This window comes from Blennius ocellaris, assembly GCF_963422515.1.
Source record: "Blennius ocellaris genome assembly, chromosome: 14".
Taxonomy (NCBI): domain Eukaryota; kingdom Metazoa; phylum Chordata; class Actinopteri; order Blenniiformes; family Blenniidae; genus Blennius; species Blennius ocellaris.
The window spans coordinates 27893855-27907136 of NC_137663.1; the positions used below are offsets into that span (position 1 = coordinate 27893855).

The window sequence follows — 13282 nt, forward strand, 5'->3', positions numbered from 1 at the left end:
GTTGATTCCACTGCAGCGCAATAAACTATCCTGTGGACACCTCATGAAAAGTAATCGGGAGAAGGAAACGTCTTCCCAGAAATAGAGCTTTTAAATGAGGTATTACTTGTGTTGCTACGTGGACGAGCAAGCGAGCTACACACGTTTTTTGTAGAATTTCTACCATTAATGTTTATGTTTCGCACGAGCGGGAGACCTCTCCAAGATGGCGGCGCTGTAGGCACGTGACGTCAGCAGGCGCTTGAGAGGCTGTGCGGTACCCGTCTAGGATGAGGAAGGCGGGCAAAGACGCGCATGTCAACGAGCGCGCACTGAAGCCCCGCCCCCAGCACACAACTCTCCAATCAGCCGTGTCTGTTCCCGACATGTGACCAATCACAGCCGGGCTCTGAGCTCGAGCGCTTTTCAACATGGAGTCCACGGTGGAGAAGCTGGAGGCGATGGTAAGATCGCGTTTTCGTGTTCCGTCGTTTCTGCCGCCGTGCAGATCGTCCGCAGCTCGTCCGCCATCGACGACTTCAGCCGCGTGACGCGCAGAAGCTCCGCCCCTTTTCCGCTTCGAAAACCCGCGTTTCTGTCAGGCTCACCTGCTTGTTGCTTTACTGGAAACTCTTCATCCTCAACACACAACTCTTCATCCTCAACACACAACTCTTCATCCTCAACACACAACTCTTCATTCTCAACACACAACTCTTCATCCTCAACACACAACTCTTCATCCTCAACACACAACTCTTCGTCTCCAACACACAACTCTTCTTCTTCAACACACAACCCTTCTTCTTCAACACACAACACTTCTTCTTCAACACACAACTCTTCTTCAACACACAACTCTTCATCAACACACAACTCTTCATCAACACACAACTCTTCATCAACACACAACTCTTCTTCATCAACACACAACTCTTCTTCTTCATAAACACACAATTCTTCTTCAACACACAACTCTTCTTCTTCAACACACAACTCTTCTTCTTCAACACACAACACTTCTTCAACACACAACTCTTCTTCTTCAACACACAACTCTTCATCAACACACAACTCTTCTTCAACACACAACTCTTCATCAACACACAACACTTCTTCTTCAACACACAACTCTTCTTCTTCAACACACAACTCTTCATCAACACACAACTCTTCTTCAACACACAACTCTTCATCAACACACAACTCTTCTTCTTAAACACACAACGCTTCTTCATAAACACACAACTCTTCATCCTCAACACACAACTCTTCATCAACACAACTCTTCTTCATCAACACACAACTCTTCGTCTTCAACACAACTCTTCTTCTTCAACACAAAACTCTTCATCAACACAACTCTTCTTCTTCAACACACAACTCTTCGTCTTCAACACAACTCTTCCTCAACACAAAACACTTCATCAACACAACTCTTCTTCAACACACAACTCTTCATCCTCAACACACAACTCTTCTTCTTCAACACACAACACTTCTTCTTCAACACAACTGTTCTTCACAAACACACAACTCTTCATCCTCAACACACAACGCTTCTTCTTCAACACAACTCTTCTTCAACACAACTCTTCATCAACACAACGCTTCTTCAACACACAACACTTCTTCAACACAAAACGCTTCATCAACACACAACTCTTCATCAACACACAACTCTTCATCAACACACAACTCTTCATCAACACACAACTCTTCTTCATCAACACACAACTCTTCTTCTTCATAAACACACAATTCTTCTTCAACACACAACTCTTCTTCTTCAACACACAACTCTTCTTCTTCAACACACAACACTTCTTCAACACACAACTCTTCTTCTTCAACACACAACTCTTCATCAACACACAACTCTTCTTCAACACACAACTCTTCATCAACACACAACACTTCTTCTTCAACACACAACTCTTCTTCTTCAACACACAACGCTTCATCAACACACAACTCTTCTTCAACACACAACTCTTCATCAACACACAACTCTTCTTCTTAAACACACAACGCTTCTTCATAAACACACAACTCTTCATCCTCAACACACAACTCTTCATCAACACACAACTCTTCATCAACACAACTCTTCTTCATCAACACACAACTCTTCGTCTTCAACACAACTCTTCTTCTTCAACACAACTCTTCTTCTTCAACACACAACTCTTCGTCTTCAACACAACTCTTCTTCAACACAAAACTCTTCATCAACACAACTCTTCTTCAACACACAACTCTTCATCCTCAACACACAACTCTTCTTCTTCAACACACAACACTTCTTCTTCAACACAACTGTTCTTCACAAACACACAACTCTTCATCCTCAACACACAACGCTTCTTCTTCAACACAATTCTTCTTCAACACAACTCTTCATCAACACAACGCTTCTTCAACACACAACTCTTCAACACAAAACTCTTCATCCTCAACACACAACACTTCTTCAACACAAAACGCTTCATCAACACAACTCTTCAACACAAAACTCTTCATCCTCAACACAAAACGCTTCAACACAATTCTTCGTCAACACACAACTCTTCATCCTCAACACACAACTCTTCTTCTTCAACACAACTCTTCTTCAACACAACTCTTCATCCTCAACACAGAAGTCGTTATTCTCACGACACATGCAGACAAATGAACAATAGAACTCGTCTCCAGCTGTGCTGCTTGAAGGAAGAACAAGTTTAATGAGACTGGAAGTGAACTGAGATTAATCAGATTAACTAAGATTAATCAGAGATTATAAATTAAATGTATCCAAGGCGTGAATATTCGATTCTTTAAGAAAATATTCTCCATCCCTGAGCCGTGATTAGTGAAACTGGACGGTCGGTCGATGGGAACAGTTTGATCAGTTCTCCTGAGGAACGATTCCAGCTGTTGACAGATGCTCTGACTTCATTGCACGACTGTATCAGACAACTAGTAGTGCAATAGTTTTGTCAAAGCATCTGAGAACTGCAATACTGAGTCACGTCGGCGCACGATGAAATCAGCTGTCATCAAACTGAGACGTGCTGATGTTTGCTACTGGATGGATGAAAGAGGGGCACCACCACGAGTTCTCCAGGACTCCTCTGGAGGCAGAAGACTGGATGGATGAAAGAGGGGCACCACCACGAGTTCTCCAGGACTCCTCTGGAGGCAGAAGACTGGATGGATGAAAGAGGGGCACCACCACGAGTTCTCCAGGACTCCCCTGGAGGCAGAAGACTGGATGGATGGATGAAAGAGGGGCACCACCACGAGTTCTCAACTGAGAAGACTGAGTCAAGAGAGTCAAACTGCCAATGGGAATATGCACCTGCTGCAGAGCTTTCACTTTCAAAGTAAAAGCCTCTAGCACAACTCGGCATGTCATGTATTGTCTATGGCTCTAAGGTTCAGCCGTTGAGAGTGATTTCTTTTATTGTGAAAACACAGTTCAGCCTACAAGGCATCATTTGAGGTCTGTGATATTCTTACTCTGCGTTTCGTTCCAGTTCGTGAAGTCGGAAGCCGACCTGGAATACATGGAGAAGCGTCTGAAGTTGGATTTCATCAACAACACGACCGAGAGTCGATCCGGCTCCGAGGTGAATCACAACTTCTACTTCCTCCGACTCTATAAAACCAATTTAAAGTGAGTTTCAACTCGTGTTCTGATTGATGATCCTTCAGTAGCAACATCGAGAATTGAAGAGGAAAATGTTTTACAAATTAACAATATATTAGTCAAACAACTGAAAAACAAAATAGCCGTAGGACAGTAACTAAGTAGCTAAGGGAAAAGTACTCTATGAAGTAATCCTTTATGCAGCTTCAGTTTCTGCTGAACCTTCAAAGAGATAAACTTTATTACTAAAATAACAGATCATAGAAATAGGAACTTTAAGAAAGACCAGAAATATAAATGGTGAACATTTATATTTCTGGTCTGCTGGTGGGCCTGGGTCTGCTGGTGGGCCTGTGTCTGCTGGTGGGCCTGGGTCTTCAGTTGGGCCTGGGGCTGCTGGTGGACCTGTGTCTTCAGGTGGGCCTGGGTCTGCTGGTGGACCTGTGTCTTCAGGTGGGCCTGTGTCTGCTGGTGGGCCTGTGTCTGCTGGTGGGCCTGGGTCTTCAGGTGGGCCTGGGTCTGCTGGTGGGCCTGTGTCTGCTGGTGGGCCTGGGTCTGCAGGTGGACCTGTGTCTTCAGGTGGGCCTGTGTCTGCAGGTGAACCCGGTGGTGATGCTGGAGAAGCTGAAGGCCATCAAGGCCAAACATTCGTCTCTGAGCTCGAGGGTAAAAGAGATTCTGGCGGCTCAGAAGCTCTCGATGGAATCCATCAGCAGCAACGTGACCAGGACCCTGGACCTGATCCAGCACTTCCAGGAGACCACGGAGGTGGAGGTACAGACACTAGAGCCACCGTCAGGACCTGCTGACGTGAACTGACGAAGCAGAGCTTCAGATCAGGTTCCTGTCAGGTTACGATATCGAGCTGAAGCTGAATTCTTGAGTTCATTCCTGATGTTCTTAATGTGACGTAATGCATCTGAATAGAGTTCTTCATATTCCTGGAACTTCTTTTTGGCCAATAAATCTTCCAGGAACATGAAGACTCCTCAGTATTGGTGCAGTTTGTCGCTGAGCCTGTGGATCAGTTGTGTCGATGTTCTACAGCCACAGCATTCGCTCCCTGCAGCCTCCTCCTCTCTGATCAACTCCATGGAGTGTGTGTGAATGCTGAGCGACCTGGAGTGTGTGAAGTGTTCAGCAGCTGTTGGTGGAGTCACTGGGTGTGTGTGGGGTCACATGACCTGACTGGTTTGACGTCCTGGATGAAGCCCCGCCTCCACCAGACGCACCTGAGATGCTGATTCTCATTTCCTCTGGCGCCTCCTGGGGGCCGGGGGTCAACAGTTATTTATGAAAGGATTATTTAATGGAACAGTGGACTGTTCTGGAGGACGTTGTCTCCGTTAGTCGACGTTCTTTGGTGAACTAACTCGTGTAGTGAGTCATGATGCTAAGCTAGCAGACGTGATGCTAAGCTAGCAGACGTCGGTCTAGAAGCTGTTTCACTGGGACGGCTGGTCGCTGCTGAGCCTGAGAGCCGGCTGGAGACGAGTCTCGTCCTCCATGAGGGTTTGTTCTGGTCTCTCTGGGTTTGTCCCTTCAGGCCTCATTGTGTCCCCCTTGTCTTCAGATTGAGTCCCTGAGCGGCTCGGAGACGGAGGCTGCAGCTGCTCTGAGGTCAGCGTCCAGTCGAATCAAAGCAGAGGTGAGGTTTGGGACAACACTGTCCCCGTCTGTCTCCGTCCTCCAACCATGTGACTTCCTATTAAAAACAGATTTTCAGTTTGGACTCTGTCGGGATTTAATAGTGACTTGAAGTCAAAACCTGGAACCTGTGACATGTCCTACATTTTGTGCAGTCACATACATAACCCAACATATATACGCCATCTGATGATGATCATAACAACCAGAGCCACAATATACAAGAGACACTAACCTACTGTTCGTCCTCAGACTCCTGAAGCGTCGCAGCAGAAACTCCAGGATGTGACATGAAGGACGTCAGGATTGGAAATGAGAAGTGACCAAGTTTCCTTTATTGCCGAGTCGACGGCTTGAAACCAAATATTCAGCGTTCAAAACAATAAAGTGACACAAAATTATATAAATGTCCTCCTCTTTCTAAAAGAGACTTCAGATTGACGCTGTCGTCACACCGAGCTGCAAGAGTTGATGTGACATGAGGTAGATAACTTGAGGTAGATAAACCCTGAACATGAGGTAGATAACTTGAGGTAGATAAACCCCGAACATGAGGTAGATGACATGAGGTAGATAAACCCTGAACATGAGGTAGATAAACCCTGAACTTGAGGTAGATAACATGAGGTAGATAAACCCTGAACATGAGGTAGATAACATGAGGTAGATAAACCCTGAACATGAGGTAGATAACATGAGGTAGATAACTTGAGGTAGATAAACCCTGAACATGAGGTAGATAACATGAGGTAGATAAACCCTGAACATGAGGTAGATAACATGAGGTAGATAAACCCTGAACATGAGGTAGATAACATGAGGTAGATAACTTGAGGTAGATAAACCCTGAACATGAGGTAGATAACATGAGGTAGATAAACCCTGAACATGAGGTAGATAACATGAGGTAGATAACTTGAGGTAGATAAACCCTGAACATGAGGTAGATAACATGAGGTAGATAAACCCTGAACTTGAGGTAGATAAACCCTGAACATGAGGTAGATAAACCCTGAACATGAGGTAGATAAACCCTGAACTTGAGGTAGATAACATGAGATAGATAAACCCTGAACATGAGGTAGATAACATGAGGTAGATAAACCCTGAACTTGAGGTAGATAACATGAGGTAGATAAACCCTGAACATGAGGTAGATAACATGAGATAGATAAACCCTGAACATGAGGTAGATAACATGAGATAGATAAACCCTGAACATGAGGTAGATAACATGAGGTAGATAAACCCTGAACTTGAGGTAGATAACATGAGGTAGATAAACCCTGAACATGAGGTAGATAAACCCTGAACTTGAGGTAGATAACATGAGATAGATAAACCCTGAACATGAGGTAGATAACTTGAGGTAGATAAACCCCGAACATGAGGTAGATGACATGAGGTAGATAAACCCTGAACATGAGGTAGATAAGTTGAGGTAGATAACATGAGGTAGATAACATGAGGTAGATAAGTTGAGGTAGATAAACCCTGAACATGAGGTAGATAAGTTGAGGTAGATAACATGAGGTAGATAAGTTGAGGTAGAAAGCCTCTAGTGGCGGGGTGAGGAACAGCTGGCAGGTCCTCTGTCTTCACGTGTCTGTCTCTGATGATCAGGTGTGAGAATGTGAAGCCTGGTTTTATTTGTTGTGAGGACGTCAGTGGACGGGGAGCAGTGCTTACACTGCAGGCTTTTATTGTGAAAGCAACAGAGTCTGTATCTCTGGACGTGTCAATGTAATAAATAAACATAAACATGATTAGATGAGGTTTCAGTGCTTTGTGTACCTGTTTGGTTCCACATGTTGCAGATGTGCCACTTTTTAAATGAAAAGCCGACAACTAGAGAAGAAGAAGAGATAAACAGGTATTTTATTATGAAAATGGTCCTTCATGGACCTTTTCCTGTCACAGTTGGTGTGGAGAGACAAAGTGTTGGGTCAAATAAGTGTCTTCTGTGCTCACTGGACATGTCAATGTTATGACGAGGGACACTTCTGGTGTCCTTCAGGGTTTGTTGTCTTCTTTCTGTCACACGTGTGTCTGGACCGCCTGCAGAGGGCGCTCTTCTCCTGCTGCAGCTCAAACACGCTGCTGGCCGCAGCCTCACTGGCAGGGAGACAATCCCGGGACAGCACGGGACGGGACGGGACGGGACAGGACAGCACGGGACAGGACAGCACGGGACAGGACAGCACGGGACAGGACAGGACGGGGCGGGACAGGACAGGACAGGACAGGACAGGACAGGACAGGACAGGACAGGGCGGGACAGGACAGGGCGGGACAGGACAGGAGACAGTGGTGCTGATCATCTCTGAAGGATACTGCAGACTGTGAGCTGTGGAGCGTCCTGGAGACATCTTCATCCTCCTCTTCATCATCCTCCTCCTCTCCTCCTCCTCTTCCTCCTATCCTCCTCTCCTCTCCTCCTCCTTTTCCTCCTATCCTCCTCTCCTCTCCTCCTCCTCTTCCTCCTATCCTCCTCCTCTCCTCCTCCTCCTCCTATCCTCCTCTCCTCTCCTCCTCCCCCTCCTCCTCTTCCTCCTCTCCTCCTCCCCCTCCTCCTCCCCCTCCTCCTCCCTCTCCTCCTCCTCCTCCTATCCTCCTCTCCTCTCCTCCTCCTCCTCCTATCCTCCTCTCCTCTCCTCCTCCCCCTCCTCCTCTTCCTCCTCTCCTCCTCCCCCTCCTCCTCCCCCTCCTCCTCCCTCTCCTCCTCCTCCTCCTCTTCCTCTCTTGGGATTCTACAATCAGCCTCTTCGTCTCTATTTTCTTCTGCTGAATGTTGGAATGTCGGCTGCTGTTCTCATCGCGCTGCTGTCAGGTAAGTTACTGTGTGTGTGTGTGTGTGTGTGTGTGTGTGTGTGTGCGTGTGTGTGTGTGTGTGTGTGTGTGTGCGTGTGCGTGTGTGCACAATGAGTAGAAAGTGAAAAAGTGAGGTTGTTTGCAGTCAACATGTTTGTCTCTTAAAGCTCCGGCTTCATGTGACGATTCATTAGTTTCAGCATGACAATACTCATGATGATACGTCTCATGACGATACACCTCATGACGATACACCTCATGACGATACACCTCATGACGATACATCTCATGACGATACATCTCATGACGATACACCTCATGACGATACGTCTCATGACGATACACCTCATGACGATACACCTCATGACGATACGTCTCATGACGATACACCTCATGACGATACACCTCATGACGATACACCTCATGACGATACATCTCATGACGATACACCTCATGACGATACGTCTCATGACGATACACCTCATGACGATACGTCTCATGACGATACATCTCATGACGATACATCTCATGACGATACATCTCATGACGATACCTCTCATGACGATACACCTCATGACGATACACCTCATGACGATACACCTCATGACGATACACCTCATGACGATACATCTCATGACGATACACCTCATGACGATACGTCTCATGACGATACATCTCATGACGATACATCTCATGACGATACATCTCATGACGATACCTCTCATGACGATACACCTCATGACGATACGTCTCATGACGATACGTCTCATGACGATACGTCTCATGACGATACATCTCATGACGATACATCTCATGACGATACCTCTCATGACGATACATCTCATGACGATACACCTCTGGTCTTGTCTTGTGTGGTCTGGTCTGGTCTGGTCTGGTCTGGTCTTGTGTGGTCTAGTCTGTTCTGGTCTGGTCTGTTCTGGTCTGGTCTGTTCTGGTCTGGTCTGGTCTGTTCTGGTCTGGTCTGGTCTGGTCTGGTCTGGTCTGGTCTGGTCTGGTCTGTTCTGGTCTGGTCTGGTCTGGTCTGGTCTGTTCTGGTCTGGTCTGGTCTGGTCTGGTCTGGTCTGGTCTGGTCTGGTCTGTTCTGGTCTGGTCTGGTGTGGTCTGGTCTGGTCTGGTCTGTTCTGGTCTGGTCTGGTCTGGTCTGGTCTGGTCTGGTCTGGTCTGGACTGGTCTGGTCTGGTCTGGTCTGGTCTGGACTGGTCTGGTCTGGTCTGGTCTGGTCTGTTCTGGTCTGGTCTGGTCTGGTCTGGTCTGGTCTGGACTCAGTGTTTACCATTCAGGATCACATGACGACATTAATTCCAGACAAACGGTGCCGCGAGGCTTTTATGCTGAAATCCCTCCATTGTATGAACTTCCTGCTTTCACTGTGACACAGTGTGTGTGGGCGGAGCCTAGCTTCCTGGTCATCCAGGGGTCCTGTAATCCGTTACAGTTACAAGTTACCTGTCATGGAATCAGTAACTTACTGTAAGTACTCAAATAAAAGGTAACGTACCAGAGTACTTTTAGTTACTTTTGGAGGACTTCAGCAGCAAACAGAGAATAAAGACAGTAAATACTAGAATGTTCAGTTTGTTGACGCGTCTTAAACAATAAACTAAGTCACTGAACAAGTTTAAACCTCAGGAACTAATCAGGAGTTTAATTAAAGAATTAAACAAATAAAACTGTAATTATTCAGGTGTTTGTCCTCAGAACTGGTTCTAATGTGGTTTTCTCCATAAATATGAATGTTTGACGTTCTAGAGACAGAATCTGGAGCAGAAATCACTGATTGATAATAACTAACTAACTAACTAACTAACTAACCGGTTACTGAGTCAACCAGCAGACGTAAACAAACCTGTCCTCTGGATCATTGATCATCAATCACTTCTGTCCTCTGGATCATTAGAAGACGAGACGATGACATAACAACATGGTTCTGCTGACTCAGCATGACGTTCCACCAGAGGAACATCTGGACCAGCAGCTCGGCTGGTTATGATCAATAAGTCTGATATTGGAAGATATTAAACGTATGAGATGAGTCTGGATCTGAACTAGTGCATTTTGACTAAAAAAGTAAACTACTGATGATGGTGATATTTGATATTTGATATTTTGTGATATTTGATATTTCTGGGTCAATTCTTCTTTAGAAAATGAAGCGTTGACAGAAACAAACATTCCTTCATGTCAGTGTCATGATATCTCAGTTCCTTCAACAGAGGAGGAGGAGGGGGAGGAGGAGGGGGAGGAGGAGGAGGGGGAGGAGGAGGGGGGGGAGGAGGAGGAGGAGGGGGGGGGCCCTCATTACTTGCATTATGGGAATGAGTTCAACAGGCCATGGCAGAAAGACGCTGTACCTCATGGCACTGCCTCTTCCTCCTCCTCCTCCTCCTCCTCCTCCTCCTCCTCCTCCTCCTCCTCCTCCTCAACATCACTGCAGCCAGTTCCAGTTCCAGGATTGAGTTTGATGCTGTGAGGTAATGCAGTTTGCCTGAAGGTCCCTGAAGGTCACTGAAGGTCACTGAAGGTCCCTGAAGGTCCCTGAAGGTCACCCTGAGGCCCCCCTCCAGGAAGCAAGGCGCCCCCCCTGCCTTACTCCTCGTAGCTTCAGTTGAGTAGGAACCCTTCACTCTATTTTTAGGATCGGAGCATAAAGGTCACAAACCTTTATGCTGTTCTTTATTTCCCCGCCGTCCGGTCACATCTGAGGCACTTCCTGTCACCTGACCTGTCAGCTGACCTGTCACCTGACCTGTCAGCTGACCTGTCACCTGACCTGTCACCTGACCTGTCAGCTGACCTGTCAGGTGACTCAGATCACAGTGTGGTCATGTTTTATAAATAGAACGTGTTTCCAGAGGCGGGAAGGAGAAACTGTCAGAGGATGAAGATGTTCCAGAGTGACACGCTGCAGCGTCCTGACACAGTCTGTCACCCTGCCCCCCCCCCCATGGCCCCCGCTGACATGATGCAGTGCTCTGACACACTCTGTCACCCTGCCCCCCCCCCCCACTCACCCCCCCCACTCCCCCCCCCGGTCCCCGCTGACACGATGCAGCGCCCTGACAGAGTCTGTCACCCCCCTCATGTCCCCCCCCCCCCCCCCTCCCGGGGCCCCCGTCTCAGAGGTGACAGTCAGGAGGAGGCAGGTTGACGGTTCAGGATCTGTGGTTGCTGCAGTTTGTCACTGAGCTGCTGATGGTCATGTTAGCTAGGCTTTGGTTCACTGCCCCCCCTCCCTACCCCCCCTCCCTTCCTACCCTACCCCCCCCCCCCCCCCCAGCCTCTCCTCTCCAGTGTTCAGTCACTGAACACACCCAGTGGATCAGAGGAAGAGTCAGACGAGCTTCACATGATGAAGATGAAGCAAAATGAAGAAAAGTGCAGCAGCAGTTTTACTGAGACCCTCCCCTTACTGGAAACGTATGGCCCGTATGGTACGGTATGGTACAGTATGGTACGGTATGGTACAGTATGGTACGGTGTGGTATGGTACGGTACGGTATGGTATGGTACGGTACGGTATGGTACGGTGTGGTACAGTATGGTATGGTACAGTATGGTATGGTGTGGTCCGGTACAGTATGGTACGGTGTGGTATGGTACGGTACGGTATGGTACAGTATGGTACGGTACGGTATGGTACGGTGTGGTACAGTATGGTATGGTACAGTATGGTATGGTGTGGTCCGGTACAGTATGGTACAGTATGGTACAGTATGGTATGGTACAGTATGGTATGGTATGGTATGGTACAGTATGGTATGGTATGGTACGGTACAGTATGGTATGGTACGGTATGGTACGGTATGGTATGGTATGGTACGGTACGGTATGGTATGGTACGGTATGGTACGGTATGGTATGGTATGGTATGGTACAGTATGGTACGGTATGGTATGGTACGGTATGGTATGGTACGGTATGGTACGGTATGGTATGGTACAGTATGGTACAGTATGGTATGGTATGGTATGGTACGGTATGGTATGGTACAGTATGGTATGGTACAGTATGGTATGGTGTGGTCCGGTACAGTATGGTACAGTATGGTATGGTACAGTATGGTACGGTGTGGTATGGTACGGTATGGTACAGTATGGTACAGTATGGTATGGTATGGTACGGTATGGTACGGTACAGTATGGTACAGTATGGTATGGTATGGTACGGTACGGTATGGTACGGTATGGTACGGTACAGTATGGTACGGTATGGTACGGTATGGTACGGTACAGTATGGTACAGTATGGTATGGTATGGTATGGTACAGTATGGTATGGTATGGTATGGTACGGTATGGTATGGTACGGTATGGTATGGTACGGTATGGTATGGTACGGTCTCCAGAGTCCCTCATCAGAGGGAGCTTTGATCAAATTAAGGTCAATTCTAATGAGAGAAGAAGTCTTATTTTGGTGATAACAGGATGTGCCTGAGGCGGGAGGCTGACGCTGGGACACAAAGATGTGTCGCCGTGACGACGTGCTGGACGCTGAAGGTTGTGATTTGAACGATCTTCCTGTTGTTCTGCTATCAAACATCTTTAACACTTTCATTATCATCAACTAGCCTTACTCTGTATGACCACTGGTTTCAGTAACTCGCCTTACTCTGTATGACCACTGGTTTCAGTAACTCGCCTTACTCTGTATGACCACTGGTTTCAGTTTCAGTAACTAGCCTTACTCTGTATGACCACTGGTTTCAGTTTCAGTAACTAGCCTTACTCTGTATGACCACTGGTTTCAGTAACTCGCCTTACTCTGTATGACCACTGGTTTCAGTTTCAGTAACTAGCCTTACTCTGTATGACCACTGGTTTCAGTTTCAGTAACTCGCCTTACTCTGTATGACCACTGGTTTCAGTAACTCGCCTTACTCTGTATGACCACTGGTTTCAGTTTCAGTAACTAGCCTCACTCTGTATGACCACTGGTTTCAGTAACTAGCCTTACTCTGTATGACCACTGGTTTCAGTAACTAGCAATCTAACACGTTACTGTTTCCAAACCAGTAGTCAGATTAAAGATACTCTGTTGCCATGGCAGCGTCCAATAAAAGCCGTTTTATTATCAAACAGAACCGCCGTTTCTCCGTTCTCCTCCTGCTGTCTGTGTCTGTCTGTGTCTGTCTGTGTCTGTCTGTGTCTGTGTCTGTGTCTGTGTCTGTGTCTGTCTGTGTCTGTCTGTGTCT

General features: G+C 46.9%; 2 protein-coding genes across 3 annotated transcripts in view; both read left to right on the forward strand.

The window, feature by feature from the left end:
• Positions 1 to 410: 410 nt before the first annotated feature.
• Positions 411 to 5704, forward strand: ska2 (spindle and kinetochore associated complex subunit 2; the record flags this gene model as incomplete). Of its 2 annotated transcripts, none has more annotated exons than XM_080508720.1 (5): positions 411 to 443; positions 3501 to 3593; positions 4211 to 4387; positions 5187 to 5261; positions 5513 to 5704. In XM_080508720.1, the coding sequence occupies 5 exons, from the start codon at positions 411 to 413 to the stop codon at positions 5552 to 5554; spliced, it is 420 nt and encodes a 139-aa protein (XP_080364846.1). In that variant the 3' UTR covers positions 5555 to 5704. The 2 variants fall into 2 exon arrangements, with proteins under 2 accessions (XP_080364846.1, XP_080364845.1); XM_080508719.1 differs by lacking the exon at positions 411 to 443 and adding an exon at positions 3016 to 3347.
• Positions 5705 to 8287: 2583 nt separating this feature from the next.
• Positions 8288 to 13282, forward strand: part of LOC308139615 (uncharacterized protein) — a gene marked incomplete at its 5' end in the record, with an annotated part of 14578 nt that continues 9583 nt past the window's right edge. The window contains one exon of the mRNA XM_080509078.1: positions 8288 to 8931. Coding sequence (XP_080365204.1) covers positions 8288 to 8931 — 644 coding nt within the window. The remainder of the gene's footprint in view (positions 8932 to 13282) is intronic.